Genomic DNA, 27,127 nt, shown 5'->3' on the forward strand with positions numbered 1-27,127 from the left:
TGGACCGCTGGGGCGCCGCATAAGTACAACACATACAGTCAGTGGACCGCTGGGGCGCCGCATAAGTACAACACATACAGTCCGCGGGCCGCTGGGGCTCCGCATAAGTACAACACATACAGTCCGCGGGCCGCTGGGGCGCCGCATAAGTACAACACATACAGTCCGCGGGCCGCTGGGGCGCCGCATAAGTACAACACATACAGTCAACGGACCGCTGGGGCGCCGCATAAGTACAACACATACAGTCCGCGGGCCGCTGGGGCTCCGCATAAGTACAACACATACAGTCAGCGGGCCGTTGGGGCGCCGCATAAGTACAACACATACAGTCCGCGGGCCGCTGGGGCGCCGCATAAGTACAACACATACAGTCCGCGGGCCGCTGGGGCGCCGCATAAGTACAACACGTACAGTCAGCGGACCGCTGGGGCGCCGCATAAGTACAACACGTACAGTCAGCGGACCGCTGGGGCGCCGCATAAGTACAACACGTACAGTCCGCGGACCGCTGGGGCGCCGCATAAGTACAACACATACAGTCCGCGGGCCGCTGGGGCTCCGCATAAGTACAACACATACAGTCCGCGGGCCGCTGGGGCGTCGCATAAGTACAACACATACAGTCAGTGGACCGCTGGGGCGCCGCATAAGTACAACACGTACAGTCAGTGGACCGCTGGGGCGCCGCATAAGTACAACACGTACAGTCAGCGGACCGCTGGGGCGCCGCATAAGTACAACACATACAGTCCGCGGGCCGCTGGGGCTCCGCATAAGTACAACACGTACAGTCAGTGGACCGCTGGGGCTCCGCATAAGTACAACACGTACAGTCCGCGGGCCGCTGGGGCTCCGCATAAGTACAACACATACAGTCCGCGGGCCGCTGGGGCTCCGCATAAGTACAACACATACAGTCAGCGGGCCGCTGGGGCTCCGCATAAGTACAACACGTACAGTCCGCGGGCCGCTGGGGCGCCGCATAAGTACAACACGTACAGTCCGCGGGCCGCTGGGGCGCCGCATAAGTACAACACGTACAGTCCGCGGGCCGCTGGGGCGCCGCATAAGTACAACACATACAGTCCGCGGGCCGCTGGGGCGTCGCATAAGTACAACACATACAGTCCGCGGGCCGCTGGGGCGTCGCATAAGTACAACACATACAGTCAGTGGACCGCTGGGGCGCCGCATAAGTACAACACGTACAGTCAGTGGACCGCTGGGGCGCCGCATAAGTACAACACGTACAGTCAGTGGACCGCTGGGGCGCCGCATAAGTACAACACATACAGTCCGCGGGCCGCTGGGGCTCCGCATAAGTACAACACATACAGTCAGTGGACCGCTGGGGCGCCGCATAAGTACAACACGTACAGTCAGTGGACCGCTGGGGCGCCGCATAAGTACAACACGTACAGTCAGTGGACCGCTGGGGCGCCGCATAAGTACAACACGTACAGTCAGTGGACCGCTGGGGCGCCGCATAAGTACAACACGTACAGTCAGCGGGCCGCTGGGGCTCCGCATAAGTACAACACGTACAGTCCGCGGGCCGCTGGGGCTCCGCATAAGTACAACACGTACAGTCCGCGGGCCGCTGGGGCTCCGCATAAGTACAACACATACAGTCCGCGGGCCGCTGGGGCGCCGCATAAGTACAACACATACAGTCAGCGGACCGCTGGGGCGCCGCATAAGTACAACACATACAGTCCGCGGGCCGCTGGGGCGCCGCATAAGTACAACACATACAGTCCGCGGGCCGCTGGGGCGCCGCATAAGTACAACACATACAGTCCGCGGGCCGCTGGGGCGCCGCATAAGTACAACACATACAGTCCGCGGGCCGCTGGGGCGCCGCATAAGTACAACACATACAGTCAGGGGACCGCTGGGGCGCCGCATAAGTACAACACATACAGTCAGCGGGCCGCTGGGGCGCCGCATAAGTACAACACATACAGTCAACGGACCGCTGGGGCGCCGCATAAGTACAACACATACAGTCAGTGGACCGCTGGGGCTCCGCATACATTTTTATGCATGTAAGGGGCTCCGGAGCCCAAAAAGTTTCAGAAGCACTGCGCGAGCTGAAAGGAGGAGACAGACGGGCTGTGTTTACTTGCGCTATTTCTGACTTTTAATTCTCCCTGGTCCCACATAACAGTTTGGCCTTTCATTTGAAATTAAATTAAAAGAGAAAGGAGCCGAAGCCACAAAGTCTGAATCCCAAATTTTCCTAAGAGGTGTGGTGTGGGCCTTCATTCCAGTTTGATAATACTTACACCTCTTGGGTCTCTTGGCAAAGTAGCATCTGGAGTTTTGAGATTCCACTTACATTTTAAAGCACAGGCTGGACATCTCTTCCCCAGCGCCCCCGGGAACGGACCGGTCTCGAACCGGGGAGATTGCCAGACTAGCGATGGTTCCCTGCCACAGGCCAGAGCTGCTGACTCTGCCAGCGGGAGGGGCCAGGGGCAGAGGCAGAGGAATTCCCTCCAGCACCTGGCAGGCTGCCTGCCGGGTCACTGACCCTGCTGCTGCTGCCCCGCCCAGATTGCCTGCCAGACTCCAGCAGCCCACGCTGCCACAGGCTGTCTGGGGCTCTGCAGCCCCAGACCCGGTTCCTCTGCCACAGGCTCTAGCCCCCCTTCCACAGGCTGCCTGGGGCCCTGGCTCTGCAGGGCCACAGGCTGGTGCTGGCCCAATTCTGCGCTGCGGGGGCTTCCCTGACCTGGCCCCAGTGCTGCAGGCTGTCGGCGGCTGCTGCCAACTCCTGCCCTGTCCCACTGCTTCAACCCTCCTGGATCACCCTCCTGCCACTAGACTACCGGGGTTCTCAGCTGCAGGAGCCAGAGAACTCCGGTTGGGGAGGGACGAGCTGTGTTTGTTTATTGTCTACCACCCAGGAATGCACCAAGGGCCTGTAGCTACTGGAACAGAGCTCAGGTTCACAAGTTCTCCCGTAAATAATTATTACTAATGCCCTTCTAGCCACTGCTGTTACTGCGACTTTCAGTAACTAGCGCCGATTCCTAAACGTCACCTTATCGAAGCACACGAGATTCAACTGGCCACAGATATTTATCCTCTGAGGGCTGATGCAGAAGATACCAATCTTTTTTAACCGTCTCTGGGCATAAACGATCCCAGCCGTCATGGCAGCAGGAAGTGCAGGAGGTACAGTGATGGTTATGATATCCAGGGACTCGATGATTATAGTGTGAGCAGGAACCTAGAGTTAAAGAATGTACAATCTTAAGTGAATAAAATTCAGTCTCCCCTTAATACACAAGTTCAATGTAGCTTTGGAGCACAGCTTTCAGAGAGGACGTTCCTTTCCACCTCTTCCTGGGCTATCACAGGTTGCCGCCGCTCTTGCGCTCAGGAAGTTAAAGCTGCGGTAAGCTGCAATGCTAGCCATCCGATCCTGACAGTTTTACACCTGTAAGCAGCCTTCCCTCCAGGGTGCCTGGCAGCCCAGCCTCACAGCTGATTAATCAGCCTCGCTAGGAGCTGACTCACTGGGCGGGCTGAATAATTGGAGGGAATTGGAGGGAACACAGCTTGTAAACCCCCAATCTCTTGGGTGATACGTTAGTTAAAAGTCAAAGGTGAGTGACTCATGTGCAACAAATCTGATATATTGACATTTTCTATATCTCACCAAAAAACTTCTGTGAATGACCCTTGGTATGGAGCTCATTTCTACACATTTTAGCAATATCTAATTTGGTTTGATTGGCTATGAAAGTCACATGGTATCCTATTTCTCCTTTGCATCACAGTAACCTCTAGAATCAGGTTTCTGGTGCAAATGCTTGTGATTGTAAATTCAGATTTCACTTTCCTTCAACATGAGAACAGCCAGACTGGGTCAGACCAAAGGTCCATCCAGCCCAGTATCCTGTCTGCCCACAGTGGCCAATGCCTGGTGCCCCAGAGGGTACTGATCAAGCGATCTCTCTCCTGCCATCCATCTCCACCCTCTGACAGACAGAGGCTAGGGACACCATTCCTACCCAGCCTGGCTAATAGCCATTAATGGACTTAACCTCCATGAATATATCTAGTTCACTTTTAAACCTAGCCTAAACAACCTCCTCAGGCAAGGAGTTCCACAGATTGACATGCACTGTGTGAAGAACTTCCTTTTATTTGTTTTAAACCTGCTGCCCATTAGTTTCATTTAGTGGCCCCTAGTTCTTATATTATGGGAACAAGTAAATAACTTTTCCTTCTTCACTTTCTCCACACCACTCATGATTTTATAGACCTCTATCATATCCCCCCTTAGGCTCCTCTTTTCCAAGATGAAAAGTCCCGGTCTCTTTAACCTCTCCTCATAGGGGATCCGTTCCAAACCCCTAATCATTTTAGTTGCTCTTCTCTGAACCTTTTCTAATGCCAGTATATCTTTTTTGAGATGAGGAGACCACATCTGTACGCAGTATTCCAGATGTGGGCGTACCATGGATTTATATAAGGGCAATAAGATATTCTCCATCTTATTATCTATCCCTTTTTTAAGGATTCCTCACATCCTGTTTGCTTTTCTGACTGCCGCTGCATACTGTGTGGACGTCTTCAGAGAACTATCCATGATGACTCCAAGATCTCTTTTCTGATTAGTTGTAGCTAAATTAGCCCCCATCGTAATATATGTATAGCTGGGGGGGTTTTCCCCCCCATGTGCATTACTTTACATTTATCCACATTAAATTTTATTTGCCATTTTGTTGCCAGTCACTTAGTTTGGTGAGATGTTTTTGAAGTTCTTCACAGTCTGCTTTGGTCTTACGTTCTTCTATGTGTCTGACAATTTTATTCTTTACTATTGTTTCAACTAATTTGCCCGGAATTGACGTTAGACTTACCGGTCTGTAATTGCCGGGATCGCCTCTAGGGCCCTTTTTAAATATTGGCGTTACATTAGCTATCTTCCAGTCATTGGGTACAGAGGCTGATTTAAAGGATCGGTTACAAACCACAGTTAATAGTTCTGCAATTTCTCATTTGGGTTCTTTCAGAACTCGGGTGAATGCCATCTGGTCCCGGTGACTTGTTACTGTTAAGTTTATCAATTTGTTCCAAAACCTCCTCTGACACCTCAATCTGGGACAAGTCCTCAGATTTGTCACCTATAAAGGACGGGTCGGGTTTGGGAATCTTCCTAAAAGCCTCAGCCATGAAGACTGAAGCAAAGAATTCATTTAGTTTCTACGCAATGACTTTATCATCTTTAAGTGTCCTTTTGTATCCCGATCGTCCAGGGGCCCCACTGGTTGTTTAGCAGGCTTCCTGCTTCTGATGGACTTAAAAACATTTTGTTATTACCTTTGGAGTTTTTGGCTAGCTGTTCTTCAAACTCCTTTTTGGCTTTTCTTACAACATTTTTACACTTAATTTGGCAGTGTTTATGCTCCTTTCTATTTACCTCACTAGGATTTGACTTCCATTTTTTAAAAGATGCCTTTTTATCTCTCACTGCTTCTTTTACATGGTTGTTAAGCCACGGTGGCTCTTTTTTAGTTCTTCTACTTCGTTTTTTAATTTGGGGTATACATTTAAATTGGGCCTCTATTATGGTGTATTTGAAAAGTACGGTCCCTTAAATTTTGCTTTCTTGCTGAACATTCCTGTCAATACATGTGCCTGCTACACCCTTAATGGAAAGCAATAACAGCCACAAAGGTTCCATTTAAAAATCAAGACAAATATTGGCAGAAAGGACTAGTAATAATAATAGGACTAGTAAGCAAATACAAAACACCAATCAGCCTCTACTTTTAAAATACAAGAGTAGGGCGACAGAGGGGCGGTAACCTTACCTTGTTTAGTATGCTATTGACAACCGTGTAAAGAAAGCCAGCACCTGCCACCACCACAAGACACAGCAGAAACATGAAGGCATCTCTGTAGAGCTTGAAGTCAGTTGGCTTTGGATATAGTATAGAACGAACAAGCTGTCCTTTCGACGTACTAAAGCCTATAATGAGATTTCAATGTATCAGATTAAAAGTGCAAACAGCAGCAGCGACACAGTCTCATAGAACAGGAAGGGACCTTGATAGGTCATTGAGTCCAGTCCCCTGCCCTCTTGGCAGGACCAAGTACCATCCCTGACAGATCTGCCCCAGATCCCTAAATGGCCCCCTCAAGGACTGAACTCACAACCCTGGGTTTAGCAATGCTCAAAGCACTGAGCTCTCCCCTTCCTCCCACAATGCACCAAAAGCCTTTGAAAGAGTAAAATCCTGAGCTAGTCTTTTGATTCTCAGGTTTTGCAAGTGCTAACCCTATTTAGCATGCTGTATCTGCAAACTCTGACTTCCATCAAATCATCAGGGGAAATCATCAGACAGGGGAAATTCCAGAAGACTGGAAAAGGGCAAATATTGTGCCCATCTATAAAAAGGGGAATAAGAACAACCCAGGAAACTACAGACCGGTCAGTTTAACGTCTGTCCCAGGGAAGATAATGGAGCAGGTAATTAAGGAAATCATATGCAAACACTTGGAAGGTAATAAAGTGATAGGGAATAGCCAGCATGGGTTTGTGAAGAACAAGTCATGCCAAACTAATCTGATAGCTTTCTTTGATAAGATAACAAGCCTTGTGGATAAGGGAGAAGCGGTGGATGTCATATACCTAGACTTTAGTAAGGCATTTGATACGGTCTCGCATGATATTCTTATTGATAAACTAGGCAAATAAAACTTAGATAGGGCCACGATAAGGTGGGTGCATAATTGGCTGGATAACCGTAGTCAGAGAGTTGTTGTTAACGGTTCTAAATCCTGCTGGAAAGGGATAACAAGTGGAGTTCCTCAAGGGTCTGTTTTGGGACCCGTACTGTTCAATAGCTTCATCAATGATGTAGATATTGGGATAGAGAGTACGCTTATTAAGTTTGCAGATGATACCAAACTGGGTGGGGTTGCAACTTCTTTGGAGGATAGGGACATAATTCAAAATGACCTTAGCAAGTTAGAGAAATGGTCAGAGGTAAACAGGATGAGGTTTAATAAGGAGAAATGCAAAGTGCTCCACTTAGGAAGGAACAATCAGTTCCATACATACAAGATGGGAAGCGACTGTCTAGGAAGGAGCATGGCGGAAAGGGATCTAGGGGTCATAGTGGACCACAAGTTGAATATGAGCCAACAGTGTGATGCTGTTGCAAAAAAAGCAAATATGATTCTAGGTTGTATCAACAGGTGTGTTGTAAGCAAAACTCGTGAAGTCATTCTGCCGCTCTACTCTGCACTAGTTAGGCCTCAGCTGGAGTACTGTGTCCAGTTCTGGGCGCCACATTTCAAGAAAGATGTGGAGAAATTGGAAAGGGTACAGAGAAGAGCGACAAGAATGATTAAAGGTTTAGAGAACATGACCTATGAAGCCAGGCTTCATGAACTGGGCTTGTTTAGTTTGGAAAAAAGAAGATTAAGGGGGGACATGATAGCGGTTTTCAAATATCTAAAAGGGTGTCACAAGGAGGAAGGAGAAAATTTGTTCCTCTTGGTTTCTGAGGACAGGACAAGGAGTAATGGGCTTAAAGTGCAGCAGGGGAGGTTTAGATTGGACATTAGGAAAAAATTCCTAACTGTCAGGGTGGTCAAATATTGGAATAAATTGCCAAGGGAGGTGGTGGAATCTCCCTCTCTGGAGATATTTAAGAACAGGTTAGACAGACATCTGTCAGGGATGGTGTAGACGGAGCTTGATCCTGCCTTGAGGGCGGGGGGCTGGACTCGATGACCTCTCGAGGTCCCTTCCAGTCCTATTATTCTATGATCAAGAAGATGAAGAGCAAATGTAGTTATCAGTGTTACTCGCAGACATTCTTTATATCCTAGCTGCAACCCGGCACAGCATGGCTATCTACCCTACAGTGACAGGTTCTCCCAGATACATTGTGCACCCAAACGCCACTCTGGGTGTGCATGGGCTGTAAGCACAAGCGACTGGATTCTTTTTAAAGAGCAGTACCTGTTGGAGCCATGTCTACACCCCAATACTCGAGACCACTGTAGCTGCAGGGTGGCCTTAACAGCCACGCAGTTCCTTCAGCGAGAAGGGCTCTGGATTAGTGGGGAAGGAGGGGACCATGGACTCAGCACGAACAACGCATCTCAGAGGAGCCCACTTACTGCACGGCGAGTCACTGGTCTCTTTCCAAGAGACTGCCCAGAGAGCGCCCGCTCCGAGTACCAAGCAGTTCTCTCCAAGCGGGGGATGGAAGAGGAGTCCTTCCCGAGGGATTTATGGAAACCCCATCACACACTCTGGCCATCCATTATCCACACGGGGTCTCAACAACTCGCTGCGTACCAGCGGGTGGATGCGGCTCTTTTTCTGGCACCCGGTCCCTGGCCTGAATTGGGAGCTCAACATGCCCCTCGCTGCCCCCTGCTGGCGCCTGACATGAGAAAAATCCCTTCAAACTTTGACGCTCAAGTCAGCACGTGACTGGAGAACCCAGAACGTGACCTAGACCTGCGGCAACAGATGTGCTACGGTGAGAGGTGGAGGATGAAAGGACGCCTGGGTGCCTGAAACAGGTTTGTGCAGGAGATAAGTATTCTTAATAGGCTTCTAGTGGGCCTGGGTTTTTGTTTTCTGTGACACCACCTGGTTTCCTTTATGGCCATTTTCATCTTGCGTTAACGTTCTTTTAAGAGGAGACCTAGGCACCGGCCTGCGACAGACTCCATAACACCACAGGTCACCAGCCCTAGGTACTCCCAAACTTACAGCACTGTTTTACTTGTCTGCAAACAGAAAAACTGTCCAGGAAGAGTTTCAATGTCAAGTCCCTTCTCCAAAGTCACATATAACTGCCACCCTGGCCCTGGGCAAGACGCTGGGAGCACGTCCCAGATTATTAATGGGTGGAGTGGAAAGAAGGAGGTTGCCACGCGCACACAAAGGAAGGGACGTCTGTGGGATGGTGAAGCGAGGGTGTGAAGCTCAGCCTCTCAGGCGTGTATTCAGATGCTCTGCTTAGCCCCGGTTCTTATCCCAACCAACGTAAGGAAAGGAGTATTGCTCTGATCTGAACTTGGCGATCAATAACTTCATCCACAGTCTGGCCTTTCTATGGCTTACTTGAGACTGAGAATGGGATAAAGCTGGATGTCGCTTGAATAACATGGCGAGCTTTCTAAAGGAGTTTAAAGTCACTGAATGCCTCACAACTTTTCACCAGTACCAGGGTAAGATGCATGGATAGATGATTTTGGATGAAAAGTTGGATGTGCCCTTGTAGCCAAGAAGGCAAATGGCATATTGGGCTGCATTGGGAGGAGCATTGCCAGCAGATCCAGAGAAGTGATTATTCCCCTTTATTCGGCTTTGGTGAGGCCACATCTGGAGCACTGCAGCCAGTTCTGGGACCCCCCACTACAGAAAGGATGTGGACGCATTGGAGAGACTCCAGCGAGGGGCAATGAAAATGATTCGGGGGCTGGAGCACATGACCTACGGAGGAGAGGCTGAGGGAGTTGGGTCTGTTTAGTCTGCAGAAGAGAAGAGCGAGGGGGGATTTGAGAGCAGCCTTCAACTTCCTGAAGGGAGGTTCCAAAGAGGCTGGAGAGAGGCTGTTCTCAGTGGGGGCAGGTGGCAGAACAAGGAGCAATGGGCTCACGTTGCAGAGGGGGAGGTCCAGGTTGGATATGAGGAAAAACTATTTCCCTAGAAGGGTGGGGAGGCGCTGGGGTTCTAAGTTTTCTCTCTCTGATTATGGTCCATGCACAGGTCTGTATCTAAAAATAGGCTTGCAAGACACGTAGGAGGAATCCTGGGCAGTTTTAAAATGCTATTTCACAATAGTCTGGGTTACAGAGCTATTAAACTATTGATGTGGTGGAACACAGGGTTATAAATAAAGCTAATAACTATATAAGAAGGTGACTGCCACTTGTGGGCACACACTGCCATTTAAATATATTTACTTCAACGTTAGAGACAGGTTTTCTCCATAGTCAAGTGAAGCCAAAAGGAAAACCAATACCAAAGATACAGGCAGGACACACTCTTCCGGAAAAACACCACAAATTGGGTTTAATGCTACACTCTGAACCTCTCTAGTCCAGCACACTCTGGTCCAGCAGAATCTGGCAGGTTTTTAGTCAGTCAGATGTCCACTTCACACGGGTGCAGCCAAGTTTCCCACGGTCCCTTAACATTTCTTTACAACCACCAGCCCTGGCTCTCCATGTTCTGTGCTGCTATTTAGCTCTAATTTACCCCACTATGTCTTCTAAGAGCCCAGTCAGCAGTGGAAGTGTTGGTCATGCTGCTGGACAATATTGAACTTACGTGGTTTGGCAAAATTCTCTGGTTCGGCACCAGGCAGGTCCCAAGGGTGCCGGACTAGAGAGGTTCAATCTGTACTGCAAATGTTTCTGGGCATGTTTTCAATCCCTTGACTTTAATGGTTAATAGTGCTGAAAAATTAATAGCCAGCGAGGAAATCTCAAGTACCATCGTCCTAAAAGTTTTCAGAGTAATTTTGTGAAATGTTTTAGGGAATATCTGTTTAATACAACTAAACTGACAAAAAGGTAGGAAGCAGCAGACAGCTCTACTTTTGAAATCAAATGGTTTATATGAATGAGAAAACTTAAAATGTGTACCTGTTCTCACTACTATGGCTTTGACGAGTTCTCCAGTATAAAAACGGGTTTGAATGACATTGGTCCCACAGAACAAAGTGTGTCGCTTATGTGCTTCTGGACTGTATATTTCATCTCCCGCTGATTTGGGGTGTTCTGCAGGATTTGGGAGATTAGTCTTTGTTACAGGAACACTTTCACCTTAAACAAAAAAAAAGCCTCTTCAGTTCATGAAAGTCAAATACAAACAATAAGCACTTTTCACCCCTTTTCTAGAATCATGTTATCCTAACGGATGTGGAAACAGAGTCAGGGTATGTCTACACTACCACCCTAGTTCGAACTAGGGTGGTAATGTAGGCAACCGGAGTTGCAAATGAAGCCCGGGATTTGAATTTCCCGGGCTTCATTTGCATAAAGCTGGGCACCGCCATTTTTAAATGTCCGCTAGTGCGGACTCCATGCCGCACAGCTACATGCGGCACGGAGTCCGCACTAGCAGACATTTAAAAATGGTGGCGCCCGGTGAGATGCAAATGAAGCCCAGGAAATTCAAATCCCGGGCTTCATTTGCAACTCCGGTTGCCTACATTACTACCCTAGTTCGAACTAGGGTGGTAGTGTAGACATACCCTCAGAGAGCAGTGATTTGTGTAAAGTTAACTCACGCCAGGTCTATGCATGCAACTTCAGTTGTGTGAATAGTTTAGCTGGAGTTGACTCACTTGGTTCGAGTTACCATTGTGTCTCAACCTGAGACATGCTCCCGTCGGCTCCCCTTACTGTTCCCGCTCTGGTGGAATACCGGAGTCGACTGGAGCGCGATCAGCGTTCGATTCAGCAGGTCTTATCGACCCCTGCAGTGCCAATCTCCCCGTAAGTGTGGACCAGGGTTGAGCGAGGCAGCAGCAAAGCCAGGAAAAGAAACCAGGACTCCTAGTTCCCATTAGCTCATTCTTTAACCTTCTTGACCTCCCACAGAACCCAAGAGTCTTGACTGCCGACCTTCTCGCATCAAAATCACCACACCAATTAGTGAAACACGAACATGCTGCTGCTTGTAGTACAGAGGGTAAAACACAAAAACTTACCAAAAACATTGCTGTAAAGACCCATTTGATAGAGGCAAGTCTACCTCTAGCAAGCTTTGTTAGCATGTGCCCCACTCCCTACACGCACCTTTATCCAGTTGTGACTTGCTAAGAATTCATGCAGTAATTTCAACACTTAAAACACACAATTAAAATACTATAGTGTCTTCTAAGCAATTAAACATGACCTCGGCCAAAAGCAAGACTCATCTTGCCTAACAGAAAGTCAATCCAAAAGGCTTTGTATGAATGAATGAGTCTTTTAGTGCAGTTCACATTTTAGGCAGATTCCTTTCTTAACAGAAATGTTTATTTTAATGAACATAGTGAAAAATAAAAGAGAGGAAAATACAAACAGCGTGATGAAGACACACCTCTTCCTTAGACCTTTCATTATAAAAATATATAGACTAGCATCTTGCACAATGACCAAGGTTTGGATAAATACTAACAACACTATCTTGAGTAAATTATAAAAGTGGACATTTCAGGGTGTGTAAACAAAGTCCTTTGGATAAGGTAAGGTGCAGCTCAAAAGAAGAACACCGACATAACGTTTTAGCCTCATAGCTCGGCCATCCAGAACGTAAGCTGTATTTCACCTGTTAACATGCTTTCATTGACGATGCAGGTACCACTGACAAGCACTGCATCACAGGGCATGATTGTCCCATTAGATGGGATCACCATGACGTCTCCAGGCACAAGGTCGGTGGAAAGGATCTCTTCTATTTCTGAAAGTAAAATTTTAGAACAAGCTCTTTTTCTGCAACAGTAAATGAAGTCTTGCAAATCAGCAGTTCCAACAGACCCCTCCATGAATATAACAGCCATGACCCAAACTGTAACAATTATGCTGCTGTTTCCATTATTAATTGTATAACTTAAAATGGTTAAACCAATGATTCCTCCTGCATGAACCCTTGGTTTTACACTGACGGGTGCTTCAGAAAAAACCAATATAATAAACAATTTGCCTCACAAAGAACCTAAGGCAGCTCAACTCTTGTTCCCCACACAAGAACGGCCAGACTGGGCCAGACCAAAGGTCCATCTAGCCCAGTGTCCTGTCTGCCCACAGCGGCCAATGCCAGGTGCCCCAGAGGGAATAATTAGAACAGGGAATCATTAGGTGATCCCTCCCCTCTCATCCATTGCCAGCTTCTGACAAACAAAGGCCAAGGACACCCTCCCTACCCAGCCTCGCTAATAGCCATTGATTGACATAACCTTCATGTATTTTGTGGAATCCTGTTATATTCTTGGCCTTCACACAACATGCTCTGACAAGGAGTTCCACAGGTTAACTGTGCACCATGTGCAAAAATACTTCCTTTTGTGTGTTTTAAACCTGCTACCTATTAATTTCATTTGGTGATCCCTAGTTCTTAGGTGAATCACACCAGCAGAACCTGAACCACCGGGAGATACGACCGCCAAAGGTTACAGCACTGCTCAGATTCACTGAAAGGTACTTAAAAAAAAGTCTCCCCTTGGAGTTTCTAACTGTATCCCTTCAGCCATCAGTAGCCTATTGCAATGGTAGTTGTATTCATAGAGAGGGACATAAGAGAAAACGGAGGAGGGACACGAAGGGCCAGTCTATATCTGCTCCAACATAAATCTTGAGCTGATCATCTGTGAGCGACACTCAAGTAGATTATCTTCCCCCCTTGAATGTCACACCTAACCCCTTGGCCCAGCAATGCTGCTAAGAGGTCACAAGGCCCGGTTACGTTAAGCACATGGAGCGGGGCCAGTTTGTGTGTCTCTCTTCAGCCAGGCAGCCAGAGCAACTTACCTTGGTTCGCTCGACCAACAGACACTCTGACAATGCTGTGAGCTGCCACCATGTCATGTAACAATATATATTGCTGGAGGGGGAAAGAACAAGGCGTTAATCAGCGGCAGCAACAGCCCTCTAGCGCTAGTACCGCCTGGCACTCACACAGGCACCCTCCAGCTCCACGGAGCTCCGGCTCAGCTCTGGGACTGTTCTCCGGAGGGGCACGGCTGCACTCCTGGGGGTGAGCTCCAGGAGTTAGCACGTATCCCAAGGTGCATTCGAGCTGAAGTGGCCCTTTCACTCATCTCCAGTCACAGGAGGAAAAGGAAGGGGAGGGGCAGAGGGTTATGGGTTGCTGTAATAAGCCCCAAGCCCAGTGTTTCTATTCGGTCCATGACTGGTAATGTCTAGCGGAGCAACTAAGCTCCCAGGCTCCACGTCTGAAAGCGTCACGCAGGTTTCTCTGGCCGCTCAGACAGAGGGCCGGCTTTGTGAAGAGGGCTTGCCCACAGGAGTGACAGGGTGGCTTTGCCTTTTATCATTTCTCTGTGTTCATTCGGGAGCAGTTTTACCCACGTAGTTGTTACTGGGGCCTGGGATTAGCTATACATGGCATCCTGGGCATATGTAGACCCCTGGGTCTGGAGAGGTGTGTTGTGCGTGTGGTGGGGGAGGAGGTGGTTGGCTGTCTCACAGGAGAGATTTATCTGCAGGATCTGGCGCAACTTTTGAGTTGGTGGGTCCATGTCTGTGGGGAGCCGGCTTCTGAGGATGTGCTGGGAGGGGTAGGAGTTTGTTTAGAGGCTAAAAGAGGTGGGTTCAAGTATGGCCTGTAGTTGTTGAGGATACGTCACTCACATAGCTTTCAGTGCGTGGGGGGAGGTGCCAGCTAACAGCGTTCGAGAGGAGGGGTTTTATTTCTACACTGAAGCAGGCTCACTGGGCGGCCCAGGCAATAATGTGGTCTACCTCTCTTGTGGAGTGCCCATGTTTAGCGAAAGCGGCTCTGAGTGGATTACGGTGCATACTCTGAACTGTCTCCTCAGAGCACAGGCCACGGTGTCTGAGCACCTTGCTGTGTGGAACACAGTGCCTGCTGTTTGATCTGTGAAGGCAGGTGCACAGCTGTCGACAGGGTTCCAGGACTGAGGCTGATTATGGGGGCCAGGACGTTAATGCTAGTTGAGAGTGTTCCGGAAAGCGTTTATTGGATGGGTGGTGGCTGTTGAAGCTGTGGTGAAATCTATGAGGGAGTTTCAAGTCACTCCCAAGAAGATGAAAATATCCGTCTCTCTCAGGCAGCAACGGTTTCATGGTCCATTTGTCCAAAAATTCTCCTTTAAGGTGGCCCATGAAGAGGGTGGCTGACTGGGGACCATGCTCGTACCCCTGGCTGTTCCCATGGTTTGGACAAGGGGTTGGTTGTTGAGTGTAAAATTGCTATGGAGGAGTATGAAAGACGACTCTGGCCATGAAATATCTGAGGGTTAGCCACTGCCTTGGAAATATTTGAGGCCAGCTGCCGTACCGTCATTTTGAGAGACACTGGTGTTTAGGGAAGTAGCATCCGTGGTGGCAAGGAGGCTTTCTAAGGGAGTTTGTGGAGGAAGCTGGTTGTACCCTTGGAGAAGCCAGCCGTTTGTGTGATCAGTGTTTTGAGGAAGGTTTAGTCCGTGCTGACATTCCTTCAGCAAGAGTGGTGTGGCCAGACATGCTGTGTTTGCCTGGATTCTCTTGTTTATGTAACTTGGGAAGCATGCAGAAGTTCCCCGGGGCAGGCTCTCGTGGAAAGAGTTTGTAGAGTTTCTCAGAGTCATTTGGCAAAAGATCTGATCACTTAAAATTCCTGAGTAAACTGTAGTGTGGGGTCTTCTTTATAGTCTGTGGTGGCAGAATTGGTTGACACTGTATATTCTAGATCCATACTCCACCATCCATACCATAGAATAAGATTCTTTAAATGACTTTGAATTGCATTGCACTATGGGAACCCTGTTATACAGAATGTATCAGAATACGGAGTTGGGCCAAAAAAGCTGCAATGTGGAGTACTCTTTAAGGAGTACTGCAAGGTCCATATATTTACCCAGACTTCTAGAGAGGTAGTGAAAACTCACTGAATATATTCTAATTAAAGTTGATCAAGTTTTCCAGTGAAACTTTGATTCCTCAGAAACCGTCGATTTGTTGAGCCCAATATATTTTGGGTTCACTGACGTTTCAGTGAATCCAAGGCAGTGTTTCCACACCGGGGAGCTAGTGACTCCAGTTCTGCCAGGTTCACAGCTCCAGGACAGACACACCTAGGAACTGAGATACAAACGTTGGCATTTCTAGGATGAAGGGTTCAGGGCAGACTATTTTGGGGCAGTTTCTTGTTTCAGTGAGAAATTTAAAAGTGTCAGTTTTGATTTGATCCAACTGATTTTTTTAATTATCATATTTTTTGACTTAGCTCTCAAACCAAAAAATGAATTATTCTCTCTGCTCTAATCTAATGCAATCATAGTCACTAATGCACACACATCCAGAGAAATGCAGGTTGATTGTGAATGTTAATTGCTGCTCTTTTAAAAACCCCAAAAAGTCTTCTCTAACCTTGAGCATGGCTTTGAAATGGTTCCAAGGTTGCTCTGTCTTTAAAACCCCACAAACTGTTCTCTGACCTTCAGTAACCACAACCCCCTTCTGTGCTCTGAAAGCAGATCTCCAAGGAAGAGTCACTCATGCAGGGTGGAGCAAGCAGTATCAGCAAACAACCTTCTTTTGTAGGTGTTGTAATCAATAGAGAGACTGAACTAGGAGTTGCAGGGTCACTCCTCCCTATGGTCAACAGGAGGCAGAACATCCTCCATGACCAACCCCAAAGCCACGTTTCCAGTTTGACTTTTCTATATCTGCTTATAGGGGTCAAACTGAGAAACCAAATCCAAGCTTCCAGGAACTCTAGATCAGACTGCACCCAATTTTCATACTTTGGACCGTTCACTTCCCCGCATTAACTCACATACAACAAATTTTTGCAGATGTAAAGAGCATCTCCATCAAACAACAGGCAAAGGATTCTCAGGCCTTGTCCACTTTTGAACACACCAGGAAGTTTGAAGTAGGGTTTTCAGGGAATGATTCTGAAATGGATACTCTAGTAAAAATAGAATTTGTGATGATGGCCACCAAGGTAATGTGAACTTACCTTTCTGATGGTGTACAGTGAGCTAACAATAGATATCACAGACATAATCACAATTGCAAATGCATAGTAGTAATATTCATCGGTGACCCACACTATCACGCTGAACAGTTGGAAAATGTAAAATGGGTTTAGAACCTGAGAGAGAAAGAACATACTAAGGTTACATCAAATGTAACATGTCTCCTAGAAAAGCCTGAAATAAATTAAACTTATTCGCAGTGAGAAAAAGTTAGGTTTTTCAGTTCCTTATGCCTAGGTCCTTTCATTTTTGGTTTTATTTTCTTTAATTTTTCCTGCATATTTATTGGTCTTTATCACCACCACCAAAAACAGGTGAAAAAAAAAAATCAGTGAAAAAAACAATTTTCAGAATTAAAAAACCCAGTTATCCGTAAAAACAGAATGCTAGTCATTTGTGTGTACCGCCAAAGAAAATAGAAAGATAATGGAATAGGCTTAACATGCAATTTAGATCCACTTCTCTGATGGATAGTCTCGGTGTCTTTAATGTGTTTACAGTTTGAGAAAAGCATATTTAATGCCAAGAGTGGAGAAATGGCAGGAGCCACCATGGCATGGGGTTTTGATGTGTAACTCTCCACAGAGAGCCCTCACATGATCTGTAATGCTCTTGTTCTTCGACTCAGATTTGGACTCTGGACCCATAGAGTTGGTTCCCCCAACCTGTAGATCTAAGAAATATTCTCACTTGTAAAGAAAAGGGCTAAAATTTACTTTATACATAATAGCCCCCTTTGAAATCCGACACACATTCAGTGCCACTCTAACTCCAAATATTCATTAATTCTAGATACGGCTTTTTTAATTTAAAAGAGTTCTTACCTCCTTAATCAGAAGCTTAAAAATTGAAGGCACTTTCACACCAATTTCATTTACTCCATAGAATACTTTTCTGTATGGAGGGAGAGACAAAAAGTTAGTTGTATTCTGGTTGTAGATAATCTATACCACAATACCTTCCATTATTTTAAAGCACTTTATATCTTCCCATTTATTTGAGTGTGTCAGATTGTCTTTCACACAGTCGCTACAGCCTTTTAAATGCTAGCTAAGGATGTAGCAGCAGTAAATAGAAAAAATACATCTGGATGAGATGCTGCAGGCCTTGAACATGAAAATATTTATGAACTAGATATAAATTGAACCACAATCAAATATTCTGGAAATGTGAAAAAAAATCAGAGAGGTACTAAACATACAACAGAAAAAAACCCTAAACAAAGTGACCTAAAGAGATTAAAACTGAGATATGTGATGTTCCACATAAACACAGAATATTGAGAAGAAAAACACATACAAAACCAAGGAAATAGAGAGTAAGAGAAAGATATAGAGAAAATAGTGAACAGCAAACCACGTGTACAGGCCTTGTTTGGACACAGACTGGCTAACCTTGTGAGGAGGGCTTTAAACTAGGTTTGTCGGGGGCAGGTGAGCAAAGCCCACAGATAAGTGCTGAATGTGCGGGACTGGGAGATGGGTTGGAAATGGGGGGGACTACGGCCTATAATGGCAAGGAGAAAGGAGGGTCAGGGCACAACAGGGAGGCAAGATCAAATCAGTATCTTAGATGCCTATATACAAATGCGAGAAGTATGGGTAATAAGCAGGAAGAACTGGAATTGCTAACCAATAAATACAACTATGATATCATTGGTATTACAGAAACCTGGTGGGATGGGACGCATGATTGGAATATTGGTATGGAAGGGTACGGCTTGCTCAGGAAGGACAGACAGGGAAAAAAGGGAGGAGGGGTTGCCTTGTATATTAAAAATGTACACACTTGGACTGAAGTGGAGATGAACGTAGGAGATCGCTGTGTAGAGAGTCTCTGGGTTAAGCTAAAAGGGGTAAAAAACGAGGGTGATATCATGCTAGGAGTCTACTACAGGCCACCTAGCCAGGTGGAAGAGGTGGATGAGGCCTTTTTTAAACAATTAACAAAACTATCCAAAGCCCAAGATTTGGTGGTGATGGGGGACTTCAACTATCCAGACATATGTTGGGAAACTAACACAGCGAGGCACAGCTTATCCAATAAGTTTCTGGACTGCATTGGAGACAACTTTCTGTTTCAGAAGGTTGAAAAAGCTACCAGAGGAGAAGCTGTTCTGGATTTGGTTTTAACAAATAGGGAGGAACTAGTTGAGAACTTGAAAGTGGAAGACAGTATAGGGGACAGTGATCACGAAATAATAGAGTTCATGATCTTAAGGAAAGGTAGAAGGGAGACCAGCACAATTGAGGTTATGGATTTCAGGAAGGCAGATTTTGATAAGCTCAGAGAACTTGTAGGTAAGGTCCCATGGGAAGCAAGACTGAAGGGAAAAACAACTGAGGAGAGTTGGAAGTATTTCAAAGGGACGTTGTTAAGGGCCCAAAAGCAAACAATTCCGCTGTGTAGGAAAGATAGAAAATATGGCAAAAGACCAGCTTGGCTTAACAAGGAGATCTTGCATGATCTCAAAATTAAAAAGGAGTCATATAAAAAATGGAAACTAGGACAACTAACAAAGGATGAATATAGGCAAGCAACACGGGAATGCAGGGGCAAGATTAGAAAGGCAAAGGCACAAAATGAGATCAAACTAGCTACAGGCATAAAGGGAAACAAGAAGACCTTTTATAAATACATTAAAAGCAAGAGGAAGACCAAGGACAGGGTAGGCCCACTGCTTAGCGAGAAGGGAGAAGCAGTAACAGGGAACTTGGAAATGGCGGAGATGCTCAATGACTTCTTTGTTTCGGTCTTCACCGAGAAGTCTGGAGGTGTGCCTAACGTAGTGAATACAAGCAGAGAGAGGGTAAGTTTAGAAGATAGGATACACAAAGAACAAGTTAAAAATCACTTAGGAAAGTTAGATGTCAGCAAGTCACCAGGTCCTGATGAAATGCATCCCAGGATACTCAAGGAGCTGATAGAGGAGGTATCTGAGCCTTTAGCTATGATCTTTGAAAAATCATGGCAGACAGGGGAGATTCCAGAAGACTGGAAAAGGGCAAATATTGTGCCCATCTATAAAAAGGGGAATAAGAACAACCCAGGAAATTATAGACCGGTCAGTTTAACGTCTGTCCCAGGGAAGATAATGGAGCAGGTAATTAAGGAAATCGTATGCAAACACTTGGAAAGTAATAAAGTGATAGGGAATAGCCAGCATGGGTTTGTGAAGAACAAGTCATGTCAAACTAATCTGATAGCTTTCTTTGATAAGATAACGAGCCTTGTGGATAAGGGAGAAGCGGTGGATGTCATATACCTAGACTTTAGTAAGGCATTTGATACGGTCTCGCATGATATTCTTATTGATAAACTAGGCAAATATAACTTAGATAGGGCCACGATAAGGTGGGTGCATAATTGGCTGGATAACCGTAGTCAGAGAGTTGTTGTTAACGGTTCTAAATCCTGCTGGAAAGGGATAACAAGTGGAGTTCCTCAAGGGTCTGTTTTGGGACCCGTACTGTTCAATATCTTCATCAATGATGTAGATATTGGGATAGAGAGTACTCTTATTAAGTTTGCAGATGATACCAAACTGGGTGGGGTTGCAACTTCTTTGGAGGATAGGGACATAATTCAAAATGACCTTAGCAAGTTAGAGAAATGGTCAGAGGTAAACAGGATGAGGTTTAATAAAGAGAAATGCAAAGTGCTCCTCTTATGTATGGAACTGATTGTTCCTTCCTACAAGATGGGAAGCGACTGTCTAGGAAGGAGCATGGCAGAAAGGGATCTAGGGGTCATAGTGGACCACAAGTTGAATATGAGTCAACAGTGTGATGCTGTTGCAAAAAAAGCAAATATGATTCTAGGTTGTATCAACAGGTGTGTTGTAAGCAAAACTCGTGAAGTCATTCTGCCGCTCTACTCTGCACTAGTTAGGCCTCAGCTGGAGTACTGTGTCCAGTTCTGGGCGCCACATTTCAAGAAAGATGTGGAGAAATTGGAAAGGGTACAGAGAAGAGCGACAAGAATGATTAAAGGTCTAGAGAACATGACCTATGAAGCCAGGCTTCATGAACTGGGCTTGTTTAGTTTGGAAAAAAGAAGATTAAGGGGGGACATGATAGCGGTTTTCAAATATCTAAAAGGGTGTCACAAGGAGGAAGGCGAAAATTTGTTCCTCTTGGTTTCTGAGGACAGGACAAGGAGTAATGGGCTTAAAGTGCAGCAGGGGAGGTTTAGATTGGACATTAGGAAAAAATTCCTAACTGTCAGGGTGGTCAAATATTGGAATAAATTGCCAAGGGAGGTGGTGGAATCTCCCTCTCTGGAGATATTTAAGAACAGGTTAGATAGACATCTGTCAGGGATGGTGTAGACGGCGCTTGATCCTGCCTTGAGGGCGGGGGGCTGGACTCGATGACCTCTCGAGGTCCCTTCCAGTCCTATTATTCTATGATTCTAAGTGTGAGGTTGTTGCCAACATCCCAAGATGCCCTTAAGCAAATCAATAGTAACTACTGGACGCTGAGAATGAGGAGCTCAGGCGGTGCTGTCATCTACCCTGCCAGCTGAAGGTAGGCCCCAGGGAGGGACCCACATCTGGAAGACAAATGCATGACCACAAAGATTACGGTGCCTGGAGGGCTTTGGTGTCCTCGGCCACAGGATGGTTCTCCATGAAGGACGACTGCCTTGTCCACTTGACACAGAAATGGAAGAGCCTTTTGGGACATCAATTTGCCAGGGAGGATGACTTGAAACGAGCTGCAAAAGGGGCCAGGTAACAAAAACCCATAGGCAGGAAATAAAAAAGGTGACCCTGAAGAGGGCTGGAAGCAGGGAAGGAGGAGGAGACACGGAAATTTACAGTAGGGTTACAGGAGTAACAAGAGGGAAATCTGTAATGGAATCAGCTCTCCTCAGACATTTATACACAAATGCAAAAAAATATGGAAAATAAATATGAAGAACTGGAAGTCTCAGTAGACTGGCTTAACCGGCATCTAGGGAGTGGATGGGATCGATCTCGCAACCAGAATATTGGAGTTTGCTTGTTCAGAAAGGCAGGCGAGGAGACAAGGGAGGCGGCACTGCATCATGCCTCAGGAACGTATCTACTTGTTCTGAGGCCCACAAGGAATGGAGTTGAAAGGCTCTGGGTGAAGATAAAAGGGGTCAGCAGCAGGAGACGGTCCTGCTAAATCAGGAGGAGCAGATGGAGGAGGCATTTCTAGAACAACAGTAAAATATTCAATACACAAGACCTGGTGGTAATGGCCCTTTTACCTCCCAGGCAAGTTCTGGAGAAGTGATGTGGTGAAACAGCATATCCAGTAAGTGCCTGGAATGCACTAGGGACTGCTCCCTTCAGATGGAGCAACTCACTGGGGGACTTCCATTTTCCACTCGATTCTAACTGACAGGGAGGAAATGGTTGCAAATCTAAGGTGGAAGAGAACTTGGCTGCAATGTGTTCTCTAGTCTTTTCAATCCATATGTGGATTTTTTCCAGCCATGTGTGGAACAAATGTTGAATGTGCACTGAGGCATGTATGAATGTGCACCACTAGTAGAAACCTAACTGTGGGCGCACTGCTGATAAGCTGGGCAGCGTCTGAATCTCTCCTGAGCTGCTGTACAAGCGCTCGGCTTACAGGGAACACTGCTTGCCTGAAAGGATCATGAACTGATAGATTCACGAGCCTAAGGAAAGGAAGGAGTGACAGCCGACACTGAAACTCACAGGACTGGAAGATAGGTCCCACGGGGGAAAAGGAGTTCAAAAGAGCTGGCATTTCTCAAAGAAACAATATTAAAGACAACAGCTAGCTAACTCAATGCAAAGACAAGACAGAAAAAAGAGTCAAGGGGCAAGAGGAGCTCTTTAATGAGCTGAACAGCAAAAGGGACCCTAGGCATACCAGAAGCATGGACACAATGCTCTGGAGGAGTACAAAAGAACAGTGCAAATGCATAAGGAGGAGAATCAGAAAGGCTAAAGCATAGAATGAGTTACACTCAGGAAGGGCCATAAGAAGAGGCTCTGTAAACGCATTAGGAGTTTACTCAATACGGTTTGGTCCAACACATGCTGCAAAGAATTCCACGAGAATATCACAAAACGTGAAGGGGCAAGAAAATGTCAGATGAAAGTCCATGTTAAGAAATGCAAAGTAACGCACAACAGGAACCAGAACCCCAGCTCCACATATCAAATGAGGGGATCTAAATGTAGTTGCTTCCCTTCAAGAAAGATCTTGGAGCCATTGCGGATACTGCTCTGAAAGCATCCCCTTGGTGTGCCTGAGCAGTCCAAAACCAACCAGAATGCTAAGAACCATTAGGACGGGGATAGAGAACGAGACAGAAAATATCATATTGCCTCTAGAGCAGAGTATGGTAGGCTCATACCAGGAACACTGCATGCTGGGGTGGCTGCCCTGTCTCCAACAAGATACATTTAGAATTCAAAAAAGTACAGAGAAGAGCAACACAAATTCCTTGGGGTATGGAATAGCTTCCAGATGAGGAGACATTGAAAAGCCTGGGACCGTTCAACCGTGGAAAAAAGACAAGTGATAGAGGTCTATACAATCATGACTGGTGTGAAGAAATGAATAGGGAGGTTTTATTTACCCTTTCATATTACACATGAACCCAATGAAATTAGCAGGCAACAAGCTGAAAACAAACAGAAGAAAGTGCTTCTTCATACAGCACAAGGCTCCTTGCCAGAGGACGCTCGGATAGCTAAAAATATAACTGGGCTCAAAAAAGAGTGAGTTAAGTTCCTGGAGAATAAGCCCTCGGTGGCTATTAGCTAACGTGGTCAGGGATGCAACCCCTGCCCTGGATATCCCTCCACCTCCAACTGCTAATAGCGGGATTGGACAACAGGACAACGCTCAAAGGATCCTGTTCTGTAGTCTAGAACGAGCCCTTGCTCTGACCCAATATGGCTGTTCTTATGTACATTGGGTGTACCACACCCCGTCTCTTCCCAGCCCTGCCCCCGCTCACCCACCTTCCGGCACACGTGACTGAGTTCTGACTCCTTTTGGACAATTTGTGAACGGGAAAAGATTATTAAGCATCACAAGAAGAATTAAGCAATTAAAGCCTTTATTTTTCAAAGACAACTGCCATTGCCGATTCCATTGTTAATAGCAATGCTATCTCTGAAAAACCAGTCTCAGAGAGAAAATATAGTTCTAGCCATATTCAATGAGGATGTAAGCAGTCCCAAAGGAGATCCCTCACATTTAGTATATCTCCTCAGTTCAAGGCTACACATTGTCAAGTCTTCTTCTGAAAGGAAGTTTAATGCCCAAACAACACACACTGATCACACTTTAATTCATTATGAGAAATATTCCAGAAACACAGCTGTCCATCCAGTAACCATGTGCCTTTCTGACATCTCTTTAACGCATATGCGAGTCTGAATATTGTACGATTACCTGTGCTCATGCACCCACTTAGTCAGTCCAGTACTATGTTCATTGTGAATTGAAGAGCAGGAAGTAAACTCATCCAGTCCCCTAAAATAATGGTAGAAATTAAACAAGTTCTCAGTAACAAGCTTCTTAGGCTAATGTTCTTATTAAAAACAAACCATTAAAATGCTTAGGAATTGTTGTAAAGATGTTACATTTATAGCAGACGTTCAAGTTGCCTTATATAAGAATATTAAAAAGCAGTCAGCTAGGATTGTCATTTCCCTCATTTTTGCCTAGTTATTGCAAATATCAGAGAGCAGAAGACCACTGAATTCATTGTTTGGTTAGGCCAAGACTGCCCTGTTCACATCACTTATGTTTTTAAATGTAAATGCTTATTTCAAACACCGACTGGTGTAACTAGAACTGGAAGCTGCCACAAAGAAACAGGCGAGAATTCGGATTTAACAAAATGGATATGATATGGATTAGCTTTGGCCTATAAATTATTATTCAGATCCCTCCTTACATGCTTTGCACGAGGCCTACAGAAACTGACAACCGAGAGGCCCCGGGTACGATGAAACCACTGTCTTGCCTATTGTGCTGGCCAATATTATCTCACTGGTTCCTTCTACCCTCCATGCAAGCCCATTGTGCACACGCATTAGGGTACATTTTTGATTACACGACATACCAATTTTCCCACAGGACCTCTGCCTCATTCAGTGCACAGGATGGATTCAATATTTCTTTTTATCTTCATCGTTCACTGTGTGGCCCCACGTATTTACTGCACATCATCCAAACTACCCTAAATACAGAATTATTAGTTTCCTCGTGAGTTTCCTGTAGGGCTCATAGCATCATCTCCCCCTTTCAGAAAGGTTAATGAATTTCTCTTCACAACTCTCCTGTGAGCTGAGGTGGGATTCAGTTCCCCCATGAACAAAATGAGGAACTGGACACGGAGGGGAAGGCCAAACCGTTAAGTGTCCACGTCAGGCCCAATTGTTCAAATACTTAGCACTTCACGTGGTTGACAGCAGTGCTCCCACACACTCGGTTACAGTAGGGAATGCTTAGCTGCTCTTCTGCAAATCTGGCCCCAGGCGGGTGAAGTTGGGTACGCAGAAAATGAGGAACGCACAGTGGCCATCAGAGAAACTCTGGTTGATGTGCCTTGCCTAGAATCACATAGAGCCTCTGGGGCAGAGGCCAGGATAGAAGTAAGTTCTCCCAGGGAAGCTGTACCAATGCCCTCTTTTCCCTTCCTGCATGTCCCTGCCACATTCACTATGCACCTTCCAACTTGTGCAACAAATGAGACAGGGGTCCTACACTCACAACCTCATTGACCGCACATCCCGGTTGATTCCGAGCTCGTACGCAGCATTGCTAAGCCTAGTGCCACAGCAGCCCTGGCAGATGAGAGGCGCAGCTACACAGGACACCCAGCCCACCTCCTGAAGCCTGGGAGAGGGCACCCAAATTTAGTCTGTGGGATGGCATATGCACAGTTCAGTTCAGCAGGCAGGAGCTGTGAAGGGATGCGGGATGTTCAATGCAGAGGGAACCTTCAGCGGGCTGCTGTGGCACTAGGCTTAGCAATGTGGACACCTAACGGGAGGAGCACACGTACAGCGGGACACGGAACAGGTCAGTAGGCGACACCCCCAACAACAAACCAGGCCTTTTGAAGGTGTTTACATTGCCGTTAAAATCCCATGGCTGGCCTGTGCTGCTTAGCTGTCCAGGTCAGCTGAAGCTGGATGGTCTACACTGCCATCAGCAGCATAGACAAACACTTACAGATGTGGCGCACTAGTTAATGGATTAACCAAGACCCCTGCTACCAATCATGAAAGTCCTGAAGTTCATTAGGAAATGAAAAAGGCAAATCAGAGATTGGAAAACTGTGCTGCAATACTGTCATTTTTAAAAGCTTTTTGGGAACACAGACAACAAGACAAGACACACACTTGCTCTACAAGGCAATAATAATGAAGTAATATTCTTACTTTTTGACGTCAAAACTTTGGATTGCATCATTCCAGAAATACTTTACACTGTGATGTGTGAAATAGCGAATCTGTAAAGCAAATGCATGCAATTATATATTGAGCTGGCATTGCTCAACACCTGTTTTCTGTTAAATTTAGTATATATGTTAAACATTTGTAACAAAAATTAACTTAAATTAGCTATATTATAGGTATGAAAATGAAATACAAAACTTTGACTGTGTACCCTTCTCTGCTCTGCTGACAATATATTTTATACAAGATAGTTTATTTTTCAAAAGTCTTATTAATGTCTTTCATTAATCCCACAATACACAGATCTGTTATATAACTTAAAATATAGGGGCACATTTCCCTACCTCAACCAACTGGCCTCTCTGACAGTCTAAACAGGTCACATGCATTGTCATGTGTGTGCAGCCTAGTCATAGGTGCCTTGAAGGTTAAGGGTTCAGGTACCACAGGTCCACTTACAGGAAAATATTTGTGCGGGTAATTTCTATTTTCTTCGGCAGGGCTTTCATATAAATGACCGCTTGAAACTTTGTCTGCAATACATGGAGGATTCTGTAATGGGCTGGGTCCCCAAGAATGCAGAATGCGAATCTTTGCACAAAACCATATCCTGAATTCATCCTAACAAAGAAAAAAAAGTTGTTAATAGAGAAACAGAATAGTGTTCAATACCTTGTAAGGGTGCATAAAAGTGAATCTAGGGACACTTTCCTTTTTTTAAATAAGTATCAATGTTAACTGGAATACAAACCAATTAAATATCAGGTCCACATATTCTTACAGAAATGAAAGAGGGGACTTTACTTCTGGTCATGTGTCCATCAGAGAAAACATTAAGAACATTCCCACTTCGTCACAACAGGTACAACAAAATTTATTATATTTATATTACTATTTATATTTATATTACTATTTATATTTATATTTATATTTATATTTATATTCACAATGGAATCCACAATGGGTTCATTCCATATTC

At 45.8% G+C, this 27,127-nt stretch overlaps 1 protein-coding gene across 9 annotated transcripts in view; it reads right to left on the reverse strand.

Annotated features, from left to right (window-relative positions):
* Positions 1-27,127, reverse strand: part of ATP13A3 (ATPase 13A3) — a 114,625-nt gene that overhangs the window by 33,079 nt on the left and 54,419 nt on the right. For all 9 annotated transcript variants that reach the window (XM_075938298.1, XM_075938303.1, XM_075938304.1 and 6 more), the window contains 10 exons: positions 26,608-26,769; positions 26,131-26,201; positions 24,131-24,211; positions 17,540-17,609; positions 16,697-16,831; positions 13,519-13,591; positions 12,320-12,451; positions 10,648-10,827; positions 5,838-5,995; positions 3,053-3,241 (listed from right to left, as the gene is read on the reverse strand). In XM_075938298.1, coding sequence (XP_075794413.1) covers positions 3,053-3,241; positions 5,838-5,995; positions 10,648-10,827; positions 12,320-12,451; positions 13,519-13,591; positions 16,697-16,831; positions 17,540-17,609; positions 24,131-24,211; positions 26,131-26,201; positions 26,608-26,769 — 1,251 coding nt within the window. The remainder of the gene's footprint in view (positions 1-3,052; positions 3,242-5,837; positions 5,996-10,647; positions 10,828-12,319; positions 12,452-13,518; positions 13,592-16,696; positions 16,832-17,539; positions 17,610-24,130; positions 24,212-26,130; positions 26,202-26,607; positions 26,770-27,127) is intronic.

This window comes from Pelodiscus sinensis, chromosome 10 (genome assembly GCF_049634645.1).
Source record: "Pelodiscus sinensis isolate JC-2024 chromosome 10, ASM4963464v1, whole genome shotgun sequence".
Taxonomy (NCBI): Eukaryota; Metazoa; Chordata; order Testudines; family Trionychidae; genus Pelodiscus; species Pelodiscus sinensis.